The sequence below is a fragment of the Paralichthys olivaceus genome, chromosome 22, assembly GCF_024713975.1.
Source record: "Paralichthys olivaceus isolate ysfri-2021 chromosome 22, ASM2471397v2, whole genome shotgun sequence".
NCBI lineage: Eukaryota > Metazoa > Chordata > Actinopteri > Pleuronectiformes > Paralichthyidae > Paralichthys > Paralichthys olivaceus.
Window position 1 is genome coordinate 16,951,168 of NC_091114.1, and position 11,333 is coordinate 16,962,500.

The 11,333-nt window shown below is 43.6% G+C and overlaps 2 protein-coding genes across 2 annotated transcripts in view; both read left to right on the forward strand.

The window, feature by feature from the left end:
- The first annotated feature begins 592 nt into the window (after positions 1-592).
- LOC109646743 (uncharacterized) overlaps positions 593-11,333 on the forward strand; it is an 11,701-nt gene continuing 960 nt past the window's right edge. The window contains exons 1-11 of the mRNA XM_069519267.1: positions 593-730; positions 942-1,196; positions 1,663-1,905; positions 2,012-2,137; positions 2,262-2,324; positions 2,713-2,764; positions 2,921-2,925; positions 4,552-4,558; positions 4,872-5,432; positions 10,071-10,642; positions 11,153-11,333. The exon at positions 11,153-11,333 is cut by the window's right edge and continues 62 nt beyond it. Of these exons, the coding sequence (XP_069375368.1) occupies positions 1,019-1,196; positions 1,663-1,905; positions 2,012-2,137; positions 2,262-2,324; positions 2,713-2,764; positions 2,921-2,925; positions 4,552-4,558; positions 4,872-5,432; positions 10,071-10,642; positions 11,153-11,333 (1,988 nt within the window). The 5' untranslated portion in view covers positions 593-730; positions 942-1,018. The remainder of the gene's footprint in view (positions 731-941; positions 1,197-1,662; positions 1,906-2,011; positions 2,138-2,261; positions 2,325-2,712; positions 2,765-2,920; positions 2,926-4,551; positions 4,559-4,871; positions 5,433-10,070; positions 10,643-11,152) is intronic.
- Positions 5,677-9,675, forward strand: LOC109647178 (butyrophilin subfamily 1 member A1-like). The gene is made up of 6 exons (XM_069518697.1): positions 5,677-5,874; positions 6,893-7,261; positions 7,609-7,816; positions 8,076-8,140; positions 8,225-8,320; positions 8,436-9,675. The coding sequence occupies exons 1-6, from the start codon at positions 5,820-5,822 to the stop codon at positions 8,921-8,923; spliced, it is 1,281 nt and encodes a 426-aa protein (XP_069374798.1). The 5' UTR covers positions 5,677-5,819; the 3' UTR covers positions 8,924-9,675.

The window sequence follows — 11,333 nt, forward strand, 5'->3', positions numbered from 1 at the left end:
TTCACCGACTACCCAAGTCATTTCCAAACACATGAAATAACAGAAGAAGAAAACTGGAGCTGTGACTATTAACACTTTCTTCTGATGTTGTGAATCTGTTGTTGTGTTGATGTCTTCAGTTCAGCAGCAGCTATTGTCCTCGTGTCCTGGAGACGGTTAGCATGTCGAATGAAAAATGAAATATGATATAAAACACAACCCTGTTTAAATATATTGTGTGTTTTTCAACATCTGTAGCCGACGTAAGAGGCCAGCATGTTTCAACTGAGCCACTTAAATGGAGCACGTGTCCAGTTTGGTTTCGAAGACATAAAAAGTTCATGGATTGCAGCAGCAGGGAAAGTTTCAAAGTGGCAAAAGGAAATCTTTTTTTTTTTTTTTATCCAGACACACGCGCTCACAAACCAACCACTCACAGTTTCACGTGTTTTAAAGTTAGGACTCATACGTGACTTTAGCGCTAACAACAGACCAACCAGGAAGAGGGTCTGACGCTGGGATTTCAGTCCGATGGTCTCGGTCGTCACTCGACAACATGGAGCTCACGTCTCTCTGTATCCAGCTGTGTGAGTGGCAAGTTGTGTTTAAAGCTTCAAGCATCTGTTTGTCAATATATTCGATTGTGTTATTTCCTCTCTAACTTCCTGTTGTCTCGAGTGAAAGTTCCTGTGTCTGTGTCTCCTCAGGGATTCTGACACTAAAGTCCACAACGTGAATGATCAGAGAGTTGGTAAGTGCACTTCCTGCTGATCAGCATCCTTCATGTCATGAGTTCAGTACATGGAGGGTGATGTGGAGTTCCTGATGATCCTGGGTTAGCAGCAGGCAGGCGGGCGGGGGGGTTAAATCACCATCTTGTCATCTGTGATTTGAAGCAGTCCTTTTTTTTACGACAATAACATTGAATAAAAGTAAAACTCTTTAACTCTGGTTTGTCTCAGATGCAGCTTTTCCTCACGTTGATCCGAAACGACAGCAGTTCTTTCAGTACGAGTCGGTAAATATCAGCTGTGAGGAGATGGAAGGACTGACCGAGTGGAGAGTGACGAGGAGGCTGAAGGAATCAAACGCTGCTTCCTGGGAGACGTCGACAAGATCCCACACAATCAAAGCTGTGCGTGAATCTGACAGCGGAGAATACTGGTGCGAAGGTGAAGACGGAGAGAGAAGTAATGCAGTGAACTTCACTGTTGCTGGTAAGTCGAGCAAAACCTGTCCCAACATCTTGATGTACAACTCATCAATGGCCTGAAGTGGCCCACACCTGTATGTCGGACGTTTCCTCCAGGGAACGAGTTCCAGGAAAATCTTTTCACAGCCCAACGAGTCGCAGCTGGAGGGTCGCTACTTCACGGATGTACAGTACTTGTGGGCGTAGCTTGTAGTGTTGAAGGCACCTGATTGGTTCTGCAACTTTCTGTTTCAACTATTGACGATCTCTGCCACAGTTTCATAACAGCAGTCTCGTCATAAAACATCTGTTTGGCGACGTTGCTTCGTTGTTGTGCAGCGTGTTGTCGTCACTCAGTCCCTCTCATGTTGGTGGTTCATTAAATCATCCGTGAAGGTTTTACTGTCCTGTTCTTTCACTGTGCACGACAAACATACAGTTCTCAGCAGGAAGCAGAATTAGTTGAAGGTTGAGTCTGTTTTACACTGTAGGTGGAGGACTGATCCTAGATCTTCCTCTTCTTCCTGTGATGGAGGGAGACGATGTGACTCTGCGCTGCCTCACGGTGGAACCTTCAAACCGAATCGCGGAGTTCCACAAGGACAACGTCCGTATCGAGACGGGATACAAAGGAGTGATGACCATCTATGATGCGTCCAAGTCGGATGAAGGACTCTACAAGTGCAGCATCTCCGGAGTCGGAGAATCACCAGAGAGCTGGCTGACTGTCCGAGGTCAGAGCACAGTTTATACGTTCTATTACGCCGTTAGCTAAATGTTCTAATTAGTGTTTTATCAAACATAAATAACTTAAATAACTTAAATAACCTGTGTCTCCAGCTGTGCACAAAGACAACGATCCGTCCTCCAGTCCATCCGTCTCTCATCTGGTCCTGCTGTGGACTTTGACCATTGTTTTACTGGGTTCTCTGCTTCTGTTGGGACTTCTCTATAAAAGTCGTCAAGGTACAGTGACTTAAACTGGACTCAAGGAGGCGCTGTAGAAAATATTGACTGATTTTCTGAGCTGAGAGAAGAATTTCCTTTATTTCAACACTTTAACCTCGTCTGCTTCTTTTCTCTGCTCCAGCAACAATCTGCTTTTCATCAGAGACGTCAACAGCTGGTTCAGACTTGGCCATGAACCCAACAGGTGAGGACTCTCTCTCTCTCTCTCTATATATATATATATATATATATATATATATATATATATATATATATATATATATCAGAAATGAGACAAATGGAAATATTTTCAGGTATCTGCAGAATACTTGGTTTCTTTTTAAGAACATTGAGCTGCAGGTGATAGTTTGAAAACCACACGAGGACCCTCTGCACGTTTATTCATCTGCAGCACAAAGACGTGAGGTGGAAAGTATAAAAATAAAATCATGTTATCATGAAGACGCAGAATAGAAATGGTTCAGAGTTGTACGACGTGTCGGCAGCTTCATTCAATTTAAAGCACATTTCAAACAGACGCAGTTCAAAGGGGATTTTTAAAAATGACATTTCAGTTGATTTGTTTCCAACAGTTTCCAGAAAAGGTTCAAATTCAGAGGTCATCTACTCTGTGATCAGCAAAAGGTAAAACTGCAGATGAATATTAATCTCCATTGTTAAACAATATCAGGTCCTGAATACTGTGCATATATATATATATTTACACATACATGTATATTCTATATACACACTCAGTTTTCCCCTTTGATGCCGTTGATCTCTGTACTTTGTGTTTTACAGGCCTCGCTGACGCCGGACAAAGACACGGAGGAGAACCTCTGTTTATTAGTCTCAATGAAACAAAGTGACATCACATTAATTCATAGATTTGTAGGATTAAATGCTGATTCACTTTTTCTCCTTGTGAACAATCCGGTTTCTTAGGTTTCCTCTCAGTAAATAGAATCTTTGGTTTGTCGTGTGGTTTCACCCTCAAGTCTTTTTGTAGAAATAAATTGTGGTTATTTTGTGTGTGCTTGTATTTCAGTGTGTTGAGTTTTGTTTCATGCACAGAGAAGAAAAGACTTTAAGACTCAGTGCAGACGTCCCCCAGTGGCTGGAGGGACTTTGTTTTCAGGTCGTCCATCATGTTTTTGTGAACAGGATGTCTCAAGAACACCTGAAGGGAATTTATTTAAAGTTGGACTCAGGAACGATCTGAATTGTGGTCAAAGGTCGCCGTGACCTGGCAACTCAAATGTTTGGTTTTCTGAACGTTACAGGAGCACAGTTTCTGGACGGACGTCACTAAAACCTTTTGTCTCTTAATCATCTGATCAAGAACACACCACTACAAGTATTTTTAATTGGCTCAAATGTTCAGTTGGACTCAGACTAACCGAAGACTTCAGCGGTCAAAGGTCAAAGGGGCGTGTCCTTGTCGATGCAAAATGTCAGGAACACAGATTCAAACTGCAGATCGATGACATCACAAAGTCCTGTTAGTGTTGACAGAGTTGGACCATTTTACTCAGACTGACCTGCAGAGAACCAGGTCTCATAGATATATACAGTATAAATACAGTATATATACAGTATAAATACAGTATAAATACAGTATAAATACAGTATATATAAATACAGTATAAATACAGTATATATACTGTATATATACAGTATAAATACAGTATAAATACAGTATAAATACAGTATATATACTGTATATATAGCTTTTAGTTTGAAAAAGACACTTCCGATCAACTGACTCTGTTTCTATGGTAACGTCCTCAGGAAAGTTCACCTGTTTGGTTTGAAAGAACAAAAACACATCAGAGGATAGTTTAAGATAAGATAAGGTCAGATTAAATAAGATGAGGTATTAAATGAGATATGGTAAGAATAGGTAGAAATAAGATAAGGTAATAAAAGATGATATAAGTTAAGATGAGATCAAATAAGATAAGAATAAAAACGTGTGTTTCCAACAACAGTAGAAATGTTTTCTAATCGCAGCCTCCAGCATCACAACAGATTAAAATCAGTGAGCGTATCGATTGTTTCACCTTTAATGAGAATGTTTGATCCAGCACATTTCATATTCATCTGATTTGAACACTCAGTAAAAGTCATTCACCTGAACTGCTCCTCCACCGTTTTGTATTTGTGACGTCAGAGATTCACTGTTCAGGTTTCCTCAGGTTGATGTGAACCTGAATCTGGACCTGGGCTGAAGATCACACAACATTCAGAGAGAAGAAATGTTATCGATGAGGAACTTCAGAAATGATTCAAATGGTTTGGAACAGCCCTGAAGCGCCAGGTGAATATCACAATAATCTTCCAGACGAGAGGAAATGAACACATGAACTTTCTTCTGGATCAAAACACCACGTCTGCATCATTGGACTGTTTTTGTTTTATTTCGATTTTAGTTTTCTCGTAGGTTTCTGCCCTGGGCTGAAGTGTTTCCTCTGGTTTGTCTCTGGTTCTTCTCATCGTGTCGTTAATGTTTTGTATGAATGAGATTAAAAAACCCTGATTTCATGATTTCAATGATTTCAGTGACCACGAGGTTTAAAGGTTCAGCTGAGAATGAACTTCCTGTTCTACAGGTGACACACTTTGATGCAGTACACACCAACAACCTCTAGATGGCGGAGAAGGACATAGAAATGTTTGTGAAGAAGAAGATATACTTTTATTGTCACGTTTTAACACTTTTACATGCATACATGAAATTGTGGGATTTGAGCTGCGGCGTGGACTGTGGGCGTGGACTGTGGGCGTGGACTGTGGGCGAGGACTGTGGCGAGGACTGTGGCGAGGACTGTGGGCAAGGACTGTGGGCGGGGACTGTGGGCGAGGACTGTGGCGAGGACTGTGGGCGAGGACTGTGGGCGAGGACTGTGGCGAGGACTGTGGGCGAGGACTGTGGTGTGGACTGTGGGCGAGGACTGTGGGCGGGGACTGTGGGCGTGGACTGTGGCGAGGACTGTGGCGTGGACTGTGGCGTGGACTGTGGGCGAGGACTGTGGCGAGGACTGTGGCGAGGACTGTGGGCGAGGACTGTGGGCGGGGACTGTGGGCGAGGACTGTGGCGAGGACTGTGGGCGAGGACTGTGGCGTGGACTGTGGGCGAGGACTGTGGGCGGGGACTGTGGGCGGGGACTGTGGCGAGGACTGTGGCGTGGACTGTGGGCGTGGACTGTGGCGTGGACTGCGGCGTGGACTGTGGCGTGGACTGCGGCCTCTGCACATGGGGTGCTGGCACAGCCCACTATGCTACTGGGCGACTCCTCAAATTCATTGTTAAGTTAGATTTTATTTACTTGAGTCAAATTGAATTGAGTAACATTCATTATACTTTGGTAACATTTGAATCATATTCGTAATATTTCCTGGAATCATGAAGTTCTATTCAACACTGTTTTCATCCTGAACTCTTTTTGATGGTTCGGTTTAAAGATCTCAAAATGTTCATGAACAGTTAAATGACATGTAGAGGGTTGTTCAGTCAAACATTCTGACTCCGCCCTCACACTGTCGCTCATGTGATGTTCAAACATTTCCTGTCAGGACAGCTGGACCAGACGTTTCTTTACTTTGTGTCCTCAGAGACAGAGCCTGACGCTTTTATTCTTTTCTGTGTGCAGGATTTTATTTTCCTTCCAGCTGTGAAACTCTCGCGTGTGACTCTGGGATGTTTCATCGTCTCCTCCTGGTTTCAGCTCTGCTCCCTTGTTGTGCAGGTTCAGGTCCGTGACTCTATTTGTGCTGAATAACTTTTTATAACTAACTCTATAAACGAGCTTCATGTGAACGTATGAGTCAAATGGATGGAATTTAATATTTATTCAAACTAAGGTGTGTGTGTGTGTGTGTGTGTGTGTGTGTGTGTGTGTGTGTGTGTGTGTGTGTGTGTGTGTGTGTGTGTGTGTGTGCACATGAAGTTTATTTTGAAGGTTAAAACAGTCAAAACTTCATGTTGGGGTGAACTGTGATGAATGAGCAGATTATTCAGCGACAGATGATCTGGTTTCTGTATCGACTCACAAACCGACGTTAATCGTTTCTCTGCAGCGACTTCACTTTGATTATTGTCGTTTTGAATTCACCGGTCCCTCGTCATTATTCTCAAGAGCACTTTCATTTCTACAACCTCCTGCTTGCATAGGGGGCGCTCTTGAGTTCGTCCAGAGTGAATGTTTATACTAAGTGAATGTTTATTACTGTGCAGACACTGACAACGAAAGAGCCCATCTGATTAAATCTAATTCTGTTTATATGGAAAAATACAAACGACAAAGGTGGAAGATTTTGAGTTTAAAGTATGACGTAATGCCGTGTTTGATCCTGGAGCTTCTGGTTGGTTCACATTCCTCCGTCACGCCCGATCGCTGGAGGTTTTAATGCTGTGATTTTCCACCTGGAGAGTGAACCCAGAGCAGAGCAGGAAGTTATGAGTCACAAACATGCACACGTGAGGTAACATGAGTTAAATGCTTGAAAATACAATCAGCTGAATAGAAGCTGAAACTCAGTGAAACTGTCGTGTTGTAACAATCCCACCAACAGTCTCCGGTTAAATGTTTCAGGAGAAACCAGGTGAAGTTCTGCATTTCATATCTGAGGCGGCGTCTAATGCACATGTTGCACAATCCTGTTTTATTCCTGTCAAGGCTGCAGGGCAGAAAAGAGCCTGACTACGAGCTGCAGTTCCATTTCTGGCCACAGTGAAAGAATGAGAGGAATCGTGGTGCTGTTTGTTTTTAGGTGAATCTTCAGTGCATGGTCCACCAGAGGGAGCCGATGGTCCAGAGAAGGTCTGGGCCTTTGCTGGCGGAGCCGTGGTGCTGCCGTGTACTTTCAACCTCACAGACGGGGGAGACGTTCCGACAGTGGAGTGGTCCAACGAACTCCTGCAGCCAAACGTCGTCTTCCTGTACCGCGATGGCTGCGAGACTCACGAGATGAAGAATCCAGACTTTGAGTACAGGACGAGCTTCATCTGGAAAGAACTGAAAAACGGAAACATCTCATTAAGGATCTCCAACCTGAAGCTGTCTGATGCTGGGCAGTACCGGTGCAAGAGGCTTTGGAAGAACGGCCGTCGAGACAGCACCACAGTGCAGCTTTTTGTGTGTATGTCCAACCAATGTTTATAGAAAGGCTCTGCAGTCGTTCTGTAGAAAACCTGAATCCTCCCAGTTGCTAACATGTTGACGGAACGTCACAGGCCTGAAACGTGTTCCTAGTTCCACCTCGAGTCATTCAGGCCCTGACAGGACCCGATCCATCCCAGCCCGACTCCGGGCCTGGACACATTACTGCTGAGTCAAAGTCTGAACCTTCAGGCCTGAGCTCAACGCAGACCAGTCCATTCCATTACCCCAGGGCCGGATTCAGATCCTGTGGATTCATTCAGGCTGCAGTCGGGTCTGATCCGACCTGAACAGTCCGGTAACGTCCTGTTCTCTTTCTGTTTTCAGTCTCTGAGCCCAAACACTCGGAGGTTTTCAACGGAGCTGCAGGAGCGACTCTGCAGTGTGAGGTGAGCTACTGGCAGCTGGAGCCTGAAATCATCTTTCTGGACCATCAGGGAAACGAGATCCTCGCTGAAGACCCAAGAAGAGACGATGACACCAGAGGATTTTTCACCGTGAGACGAAGAGCGACGCTCCAAACTGCAAACAGCAGGTTCACATTTAGATTTTACTTTGGTTTAAATCTGTGTAACTCAGTGATGTTCACAGTGAAAGACGTGGCTGAGTATTTCACACTGTTCCTGCATGTTCTCTTTCTGGTGGTTCTCATCAGATTAAATAAGTCTGGATTAAGACTTCTTGAAACTTCTTCATAATTCAATCACTCGTCAGTGTGTTTTGACTTCTCACACAGGAAAACCACGTAAATCAAATGAAATAAACACAACGACAACATGTTTCTGTCGTCACAGTGTCACCTGCAGAGTCCAGCTGCTGCAGCTCCACATGCACAAGGACAAAAACATCCTCACACCAGGTAAAAGACTTTATATATATATATAATTATATATATTCACAAATTCACGAGTCAAGAAGTTCATTTTCTGTGTTGTGATTTCAGTCGCCTGCTCGACGTCCTGCAGTTTAACTTCCTGCTTCGTTGCCGGAGGAGCAATTTTATTTGTGCTGTTTACTGGAGTCATCATATGGAAAAAATGTGAGTTACTACTGAATATTCAAACTGTATATAAAGATGATCAGTGACTGTATATAAAGACTGACTGTATATAAAGCCCGTCCCTCACGTCCTCTCTGGGTTTGTCTTCACACAGGTTCTCCGGCTGTGACTCGTCAGGTGACAGATGAAAACACAGACAATGATCTGTCAGAGCGTCAGTCTCTCATGTTGTATACAGACCCAGTCACCAACCACATGTTGGATCAGCAGAGCCAGAGACCCGTCCTCATGTCCGACCTGGGACATGAGCTCAGTTCTGTGGTCTGTCAGCAGGACCGGCCGACGTCTTCCCGTCCGTCCAGATCCTCACAAACCGTCCCTCACTGTTCAACAGCCGCCAACAACATCCCGGCCCAGAGCAAGTGTCCGAAACCTGGCATCCAAAGGCAAAACAGCGCTCCAGGCTCCGCCCGCCTCGTCCAAAGACCTCGTCGTAACTTCAGCAGCCCGGAACTTCCCTGCCTGTTGTCCTGTTCAGAGTCAAAACCACATGTAGACGTCTCCAGGCTCCAGTGCAGACATCCAGCTGTGTTGCCTCCATCGAGCCGGTCTAATAAGAGTGACGCTTACGTGAAGCTGTAAAAGCTTCAGCCCCGGGTTTATCGAACCAAACGTATCTGTGTCAACGTAAAGTGAACGTTTTGTACAATTAGACGAAAACTTAAAAAAGTTTTGTTTTTAACAAACACGATCTTTCATCATTTAAAACCTCACTAATCTTCAGAGGTGCTAGTGTTTGTGTGTTGCTAGTCTTTGCTATGCTAAGCTAAGTTAATGACTTCTGTCAGTCAAACAGCAGGGGGCGGGACTATTTCCCATCTGGATATTAGAGAAAACACAGATCATCATCGCTTCACCTCCGAGGTCGATTTCCTGTCGGTGGAGGAACGACTGGTGTCTCAGCTAAAGACACGATAATCCACTGCACATGAATATCCAACAACCTGATGCCGACACTGATCCTCCAGCGTGTAAAGTTTTATTGTTGATGTCTCTCGTATGATTTGTTGGATCCTTGTTTTATTGAGTCACAGGTTCAGGTGCATGATGGGATTTTTCACCCAGTGGAACGTCTGCAACACGTTTTCAACATTTGCATAGAAGCACATTCATTTATTTCTTTACTATTTTTCATATTTGTGATTTGTTACCATGAGATTTCTGGGATTTATTCACTTGAATATACTTGTACTGGTGATAAAGTGTTAAATGTTTATTTGTGATATTTATATAAATTATAAAATGACATTTTAACGTGTATTTTAAAGTTTCACGACTGTTGAAATGAAATAAAACTTCTTCAGAATACAAGACGTTAACCTGGAAACAGACAATGAGCACCCCCTGGTGAATAAATAATGGTGCTGCACTTTATCTGATTTGTATCTGGAGTTAAAACGTCACAGGGTGAAATGACGTTGAGCCACTTTGCTGCCCCCTGCTGGGCACTGCACACAAGATGACAGTGTTTGTACAAGAGATATTTTCAGCTGCAACATGACACTTCACCACTAGATGTCACTACGTTCTACACACTGCACCTTTAGATGGTCTAAATGTTTTGGGGTTTTTTCATTTTTCACATGATCCGCTGCCATGACGACGAACACTGGCCCGTGTGGGTTGTTTGTCGGAGAGGACGTCAGTTTGCAGAGTGACAGGATGCAGCTCACACCGCTCGGTCTGCTGCTGCGTGAGTACAGCGACATTTTCACACCTTCTTCTGAACAATGTTCTCTGTTTCACTCATCGGCTCTTTGTGTCCTTTTCTCTCCATTCTTCTTTCTCATCATTTCTTTTTTTCATGGTCTTTTCTGTCCTCCATCACTTGTTTTTATTCACACTTCTTTTTCTTTTCAAGTCTTTTCCTGTTTTCATACTTTTTATATTTCCTTTTTTTCTTTTATTCTTCACTTATCCTCATCCACTCTTTGGTTTCCTTTCCTTTCCCTTTGCTCCTTTCCTTTGGATGTGTTTCTCCTCTTGTAGTTTTCCATTCCCTTCTTTACTCGTCAGTACGTCTCCTCCCGGCGGCTTGTCTTCAGGTCAGCCCTGACAGTTCTCAGTTCTTCATGTACGACACCATCTCCCTGAACTGTGAAGACCTGAACAACTCCAGCCGCTGGAAGGTGAAGAGGAAAACCTCAGAGAGCGGACTCAGGTCCTGCGCCTCCGGTTGGGGCTCCAGCTCTTCAGACTCCACCTGCACCATTGGAAACATCTACCCGTCAGACAGCGGCCTCTACTGGTGTGAGTCTGCGGACGGCGAGCGGAGCGGCAGCGTCAACATCACCATCACTGGTACGACTCACAACACTGGAACGAGTGCTGCCGCTCTATTGTCGGACTTTAATCAGGATTCAATGATTCATTATTTTTAATTATGAATTAATTACTAATGAGTTTAAAGTTTGAAGAAAAACACAATTAATCAGCTGACTGATAAAGTCTTTCACAGAAGAATCAGTATCAAATGTTGGCTGATATTCAAACTTTAATCGTGTTAATATTTACATTTTACATTCAGGTTATTTTAAGTTCTGTATATTTAGGTTTTATTTGGTTCATTTATCATGAAGTTTATAGTTAAAGTGTAAAATATCAAACAGTTATATTTCTTTGTTGGTTTGATAATGACATCAGAGGAATTATGGAGAATTTAGTTTTATTATTTCATTGATTAGACACCTGTATATAAACAACCATATAAAGTTTTATATAGAAATAATCTGTATCTGACATTTTGAATCAGTGTCAGCGTCTATCCTAAGAAATCCACATGGTTCAGGTTGTACTTTTTATTTCCTACAGATCGCTCTGTGATTCTGCAAAGTCCGACGCTCCCTTTGTCGGAGGGAGCTGCTGTGACTCTGCACTGCAAAGAGACGTCGTCCCCCAGCCGCGTCTTCAACTTCTTCAAAGATGGCCGCCACATCGGCAACAGCTCCTCAGGGGAGATGAGCATTCGCCGTGTTTCCAAATCTGATGAAGG